The 7,164-nt window shown below is 43.1% G+C and overlaps 2 protein-coding genes across 2 annotated transcripts in view; one reads left to right on the top strand and one right to left on the bottom strand.

Annotated features, from left to right (window-relative positions):
• The window catches only part of Cbr-vab-1, a gene marked incomplete at both ends in the record, with an annotated part of 22,721 nt that overhangs the window by 8,215 nt on the left and 7,342 nt on the right, over positions 1 to 7,164 (top strand). The window contains 3 exons of the mRNA XM_002630023.1: positions 176 to 318; positions 625 to 925; positions 4,694 to 4,943. Coding sequence (XP_002630069.1) covers positions 176 to 318; positions 625 to 925; positions 4,694 to 4,943 — 694 coding nt within the window. The remainder of the gene's footprint in view (positions 1 to 175; positions 319 to 624; positions 926 to 4,693; positions 4,944 to 7,164) is intronic.
• On the bottom strand, positions 6,357 to 6,723 carry CBG13449 (the record flags this gene model as incomplete). Its single annotated transcript, XM_002630024.1, has 2 exons — positions 6,357 to 6,611; positions 6,712 to 6,723. The coding sequence occupies 2 exons, from the start codon at positions 6,721 to 6,723 to the stop codon at positions 6,357 to 6,359; spliced, it is 267 nt and encodes an 88-aa protein (XP_002630070.1).

The raw sequence follows: 7,164 nt of genomic DNA, 5'->3' as shown, positions 1-7,164 counted from the left end.
AATGAATCATTTTGATTACTGAAATCTTGAATGGCCTAGAAATCCAAATTTCGGATTTTTAGGCCATCTGGGACAAGTTTCAGAACTCGAAACGGTTCAGTTTGAAGCGAGTAATGAAGATGGCCGAGGAAATTAAGATTCTAGGCCACCAAAAACTAATTTTCCCTTTTTTCAGTGGATGGAAGAAACGTGGCGAAATCCGGCGGCGACCGACGAGAAGCACGCCAATCAGCGAGCGTACGTAACCTGTAATTATGATATGGACCAACCCAGTAATTGGTTGTTCAGTCATTTTATCGAGGTTCAAAGTGCCAGAAGGTGAGTTTTTTTTACTGGAAAAATTGGCTGAAAATGAGCCTGAGAAAGCCTAAAAATCGTGGAAAAACTCATGGCCTAGAATCCAAAAATGTTGGATTTCTAGGCCACTATTTTAAAGAGCTAGGCCTGCGCTTTTGGTTCCAGGTCTTTGAACTTAAAACGGTTCATTTTGAAGCGAGTTATGCGGATTTCAAAACCATGGCCTAGAAAATTGAATTGTGGATTTCTAGGCCACCAATATTCCCCTAATTTTCATCGTCGTTTTTTTCTGAACTTTTCAAATTTCTAAACCAATTTTACTTTCAGAATCTACGTCGAGCTCCTCTTCAACATCCGCGACTGTCTCGGCTTCACCGATCCGAAATCGTGCAAAGAGACGTTTACCGTATTCCTGAAACAACTGAAGACGTCGCATCCGGGAAGCGCAAAAATCGAACGAGAGCAATTCGCAAAGGATATGAAGAATTGGCAGAATATTGGAAGAATGGCGAGGAGCAATTCGAACACGACCACAGAAACGATTGGGTTTGAAATCGAGCCGGACACGAAGATGATTCGAATCGCGTTCGAGGAGCAGGGAATATGTTTGTCGTTGTTGAATGTTAAGGTGAGTTTTTTGCCGTTAAAAATGACCCAAAAATCGCGAAAAATGATGAAAATTGACCCTGGAAAGCGCTGGCCTAGAATCCCAAATTTTAGGGATTTCTAGGCCACAAAAAATCAGGGACTTGTTTCCCTTAAAATTTCGAGTTTCCAGCCACCAAGGAACGAGGACTAGTTTCACTTGAAATTTGGGTTTCTAGGCCAGTAACGAACAGGGACTAGTTTGCTCTGAAGCTTGGTTTTCTAGGCCGCCAACGATTAGGGACTAGTTTCCTTTAAAATTCGAATTTTAAGCCACCAATGATCAGTGACTGGTTCCCTCGGAAACTTGGGTTTCTAGGCCACCAATCAACAGGAACTAGTTTTGCCTGGAATTTGAGTTCCTAGGCCACCAAAAATGTGGGACCAATTTTGCTTAGATTTCAAGATTCTTCTAGGCCAGCCCATCATCACTTTTGAATTTCCAAATTTCCGAAAATTTATTAATTTTCAAGCACTTTCATGTCCGAACACCATGTCATTTCTTCTGTTATGCAATCAACTATGCATAGCCTCTCTCCATATTCCATAAGTCATTATGATTCGGGGGAGATGATGTCGTCTTTTTCTTCGTTGTCCTTTTCTCCACTAATTTCGGGGTGTCTTCCTATTCCATAGGCCAAATGAGTGCTTTCTCCGCGTATGATTAGCGTGTAGAAGAAGGAGATGCATATGATGATGTGTATTGTTTGTAACCTTGTAGAAGGGGGGGGGTGAATCTGGGGGATCGTCGACGTCTTCTGAAGGGTCTATCTGGCTTTTGAAGGCTCCTAGGGACTCTGAAGTCGATCAGGAGATGCTGAAGGCTATCTAGAAGTCTCTAAAGCAGCTTACTGTGCCCAGAATTGGGTTTCTGTAGTCTCGGGTCTTTTCAGAAGCCTATCCAGAAGTCTATGGTCTATCCAGACATCTTCTGGGATCTCTGTAGATTCTGAAGCATCTCCAGAAGTCTTGGAGTGCCTAGCAATCCTCCTAGGACACCCAGAAACCAATTTTGTGGATTATGTGGATTCTGAAGCATTTCCAGAAGTCTTGATATGTCTTCTGTAACTTCAGTTCTTATCGCAGATTATCCAGAGCTTCTCAAGGTCTTCTCAAGGCCTTTCCAGACGTCTCCAGAAGTCTCTCTTTCCCTTGGGACCAATTGAAAAACGAAGCATTGACAAAAGTGATGGATGCACGACGAGACGACAGATTGAAATTTGCATATTCTCGCCTTGTTTCGCGCAAAACATGGACACTATAAATGACAAACGGTGTAGCTGTATACACTTGTTGATTCTATCAACTTGGTAGGCGAGCTCGCTGCTCTAGAAAAGTGTGGGATTTTTCGATTTCTGATCATCCCCAAGACGATCGTCTCACTGAACTTTTTGACCTACAAATAGTCTCTCTAGGATCCTATTTAAAAAAGGAACAGAACTCTTGAGAATCCATAATTCAAAAAAAAATTGTGAAGTGCGATTGTGTGTGCGTATTCCTCACACATTTTTTGAGTGGTTTCTTCGAGACCAGTCCTTAAAGAGGTGTGAAACACATCAGATATGTTCTCTAGTGGTCGATGGAATAGAGAAGCTCTTGATTGTTTTGGCACCTCTCGGGGTCTCGGCAAACAAGATGTGCCACGTGTATACGATCCTCCCAACTAGGTGTCAAATGAGTGGTCTTGTTTGTATGCCTACTTGTATTTGGACACAAATGAGTCAGTGTCAGTGTCATCAGGGGGATCATTAGGGACCAGAAGCCTTGGACTTTGAGTCTGAAGAGAAATTCTGAAGTCTAGATTATTCTGGATCGTTTCGACTTCCCAGAGGAATCCGTCAATCCTTGACAAGGATTCCTTGTACCGTGGGGTTCCTTGTACCGTACAAAACACGCTTGGAGGACTTTTGGAATCCTCAGGTCCTTGGAACAACAGACGCAAAACTGTCATACGACGATTGCGCAACAATTTTGATGAGCAGACACACCAACACTGTTGGTCCAACAGACACCAGCAGAAGCACAACAGGTGACACTTCCTGTGTGTGTCCAACTGTTTGGATGACCAACGGATATGTGTTATATGGTTATGACAGTTTGGAGATGACGGGGGACACGGAAATTTGATATATTGGTGAGAGACGTGGAGGGACCAAGAATATGGTTCCAAAAGCTTTTTCACAGTTTGAAGCGATTTAACGCTCTGTGTCAAAAGCGATAAAAATCTTTTTGGACCATGTCTGCAGATGTTCCCGTATACAATACAATACATCGTTATTACCAGCTGACCCTTTGCATGCCGTTACTCATTATTCCATTATCCTTTCCTTTATTCATAGATATGGTAAACATTGTAAAAACGCGGGGATGTGCTTTTTGAATGGTCCGACACAAAAGAGGTCATGCACACGGGACGGGACACCTTGGAAATTCTAGACGCCTTCTTATTAGGTGTACACCGTGTACTGTATGTATTATCGAATTAGACACCGGTGGTGGTAGGGGCAACTAATGGATTTCGGAACCAACACTACCGGCAGACGACGTGTGTCTCTTGTCAGGTACAATTTATCAAATTGGCGCGTATTCTGAGAATATGCGCATTTTTATGATGCCGAAAATGGATGAGACGGTTATGTAATCGGAATCTTGGAAGAGGGGAAAACAACAACTGAATTGGAACAAATAACCAATAAAATGTTGTATTTGGTATTCGGAACTTATCTAGATAGTAGGCAGAGACTGGATTGGAACCTTTAACTGTGATAGGCCCATTTGTCACCCTGAACAGATTGCTCAGATCACCCTCTCAGCACAGTTGTTCGTACTCATCTCATATCTCACACCTGGTATGACGGGGGGGGGGGGGGCGCTTTTGCTTTGCGGTCAGCAGCAATAGAAGCTAACCACTTCACATATGTTGTGATTGAAAATGTGTATGTGTCGGCGTTTTTTGTGTGGACCGCTAGGGCCGGCACTTGAGGGGCTTGGGGGGCGCCCGGCGCCTGAAGACTTCAAAAGAAGACGAAGGAAAAGGGAAAGTGAACAGATGGAACATGAAGATGATGAACAGAAGACAACTTTTGATGAGAAACGGAAAGTTGTTGAAAACTTGGGATTTGATGAGGACAGGGGGTCCAAAATTTGGCATTTTTTGGTAGACTCGAAAAGGACGATTTTGAGTTCCTTTGAGTTTTGAAACCTTGTCTAGAAAAGCTCCAAGCTAGCTCTATGATGATGGTGATCTAGAAATCCCAACTTTTTCCTAGAATCACTGCCTTGTTACAATCGAGTGGGGTACTGTAGCATAGGGGTACTACCCACTGGGTTCAGCCTGTTGGTACCCACTAGGTAGGTCCCTATCCCATCAGACCTTATAACCTTTTCGGTATCTGTGGTCTCCTTGACCATCTTTAGAAACAGTTACACCTTCAAGAAGAAGACGTGATTCAGAAGACACCCATCTTCTGAGTTCAATTTCATTTGCATCTCAAAGGCAATCCGACCTTGTAGTGTACCTAAAACCCATCTGTTTGATGTTTCTCTGAATGTTGCGGTTTTCCTAGGAATGGAAATTGAATTAGAAGTTTCGGCAGTCATCTAGGGATCAAAAAACCGTACGAAATCTGACGATTTGGACTTAGAAGTTTGTATTTATTGAACAGTTAAGACATCTGGACAAACAGACAGACAGACATGATTTTTGAGTCTTTGACTACCCCAAACGCCAACAAAAATTCTCATTTTACAGATCTACTACCGCGTCTGCGACGAGTTCACCGATCAACTCGTCCAATTCCCAGCCCAAGTGACCGGAGCCAAAGAGACGGATATGGTACGAATGAACGGCACGTGCATCCCGAATGCGTCTCGAAAAATCGCCGGCGTCGATTTGATTGGACTGTGCATGGCGACGGGCAGTGCGATCAAAACGTCCGGAGAGTGCGTTTGTGATAGTGGATACTCGGAAATCGCCGATTCGAATGGAGCGCGTTGTGAGAGTGAGTTTTTTTTTTGTTTTGGGAAGAATTTGAAAATCTTGTTTGGTGGCCTAGAAATTCCAGTTTTCAGATTTCTAGACCATCAACTGATCGGGCTAGATAAGAGCTTTCTGGAGCAGGTTTCAGAATTCCTAAGGCTTCACTTTGAAGCGATCTATAGCCATTCTGAATCGGTGGCCTAGAAACCCAAAATTTAGGATTTCTAGGCCACCAGCCGATCGGGCTTGATAAGAGCTTTCTGGAGCAGGTTTCAGAATTCCTAAGGCTTCACATTGAAGCGATCTATAGCCATTCTGAATCGGTGGCATAGAAAGCCCAATTTTTGGATTTCTAGGCCACCAACTGGTAAGAGCTAGATATGAGCTTCCAGAAGCTAGTTTCGAAATTCTTATAGATTTAGTTTGAACTGACTTACAGCCTTTCTTAATTGGTGGCCTAGAAACCCAAGTTTCAGATTCATAGACCACTAACTGATAGAACTATCAGAGCTTTCTGGAACACGTTTCAGAATTCCTATATCTTCACGTTGAAGCGGATTGAAACGCTTCTAAATCGGTGGCCTAGCAAATCAAATTTAGGATTTCTAGGCCACCAACTGATTGGGCTAGATAAGAGCTTCTAGAATCATGATTCAGAATTCGTATAGCTTTATTTTCAACTGACTTACAGCTCTTTTAAGTTAGTGGCCTAGGAACCCAAATCGTCTGATTTCTAGGCCACCAACCGATGAAGCCAAATTTGGGTCATTTCTAGCGCATTTTTCGTCCAATTTTCGGTTTATTTTCTGCTCATTTTTAGTCATTTTTGGACAATTTTAGACGATTTAAGAATTTCCGAATTGGACGTCTTCAAGACTTCTGAATTTAGAATTCAGAATTCAGATTCCACTTGAATTACTAATCAGCTGTCTGTTGTCATTGTTCCCGCTCTCTGGATTCTCTTGTACACTTCTTCCACTAATTACCCCCCTCCATCCGAATCCGTATAGAAAAACCAACGGACCGTGATATCCTTGGAACCACCGTGCGCATGTCCACGGACCTTTCTATTTGACATGAACACGAACGGACAACACATCCGCACACAATCCTATAATAGAAAAAGAATCAGAGAAGTTATTGTAATTATTATATTAGGGAAACAACAAGGGGAGTACTGTAGATTTAGTGGGAGAACAATAAAAACGCATTAGTGGAGGCAAAGTAGGGAAAATGTCAATATTGGGGATTACTGTAGGTTCTTCACTGGAAAAATGAGCTCCCTGGATTCCTGGGTCCCTGGGTTCCTGGATTTCTGATTTCCTAGGTTTCTGGATCCCTGGATTCTCGGATTCCTGGATTTCTGGGTCCCTGGGTCCCTGGATTTTTGGATTCCTGGGTCCCTAGGTTACTGAGTTCCTGGATTTATGATTTCCTAGGTTTCTGGATTTCGGGATTCTCGGATTCTCGATTTCTTCGGTCCCTGGGTTCCTGGGTTCCTTGGTCCTTGGGTTTCTGGATTCCTGGATTCCTGGGCTGCTGGATTCCTGGGCCCCTGGATTCCTGGAATTTGGGATTCTTGGGCTGCTGGATTCCTGAATTCCTGAATTCCTGGATTCCTGGATTCCTGAATTCCTGAATTCCTGGATTCCTGGATTCCTGTATTCCTGGGTCCCTGGATTCTAGAGACCTAAAGTTGAAAATATCCGAATTCCGTCAATCCTTGTTCCCTCTCCGTCAGGTTCCCATGGTCCCTGTAAACACGAATTTTCGGGGTCCATAAAAGTTACCCAACCGTCCATATGTGTGCCTTTGGAATCTGTAATTATCGGTTCGACCTCCCGAAAAGCCGATTTTTCCTATCCCCTTCCTAATTGGCTTTTTACGACTGCGTAACGGTTTGCGTTAGAAATGAACCGCCGTATGTTCCTTTAAAGGGACAGGACTACCCCTGTCAGGGGGTCCAGATGGTTCAATGGGGATTTTTATGGGTTTTTTTGAGCAGAGATTGATACATTATTTAAAATTTGAATTTTCAAACTCTAAGCTAAGCCCTCCATATGCGAGGTTAATCGATCATTTCGTCTAAATCAGAAGTAATAGGAAAAGTAATTTACAAGAAGATCATAATCTAGGGGGGGGGGGGGGTCTCCTTTCTTACAGATTGAAATCTACTAACTTCCTTTTCTTAAGAGATTTCCATCTAGAATTTTCTCTCCAAGGGGGGACTGTCACCTCGAATC

The sequence above is a fragment of the Caenorhabditis briggsae genome, assembly GCF_000004555.2.
Source record: "Caenorhabditis briggsae complete genome, chrII, whole genome shotgun sequence".
Classification (NCBI taxonomy): Eukaryota; Metazoa; Nematoda; class Chromadorea; order Rhabditida; family Rhabditidae; genus Caenorhabditis; species Caenorhabditis briggsae.
The sequence above is the reverse complement of the archived record's forward strand: the minus strand, read 5'-3'. Positions and strand labels throughout refer to the sequence as shown.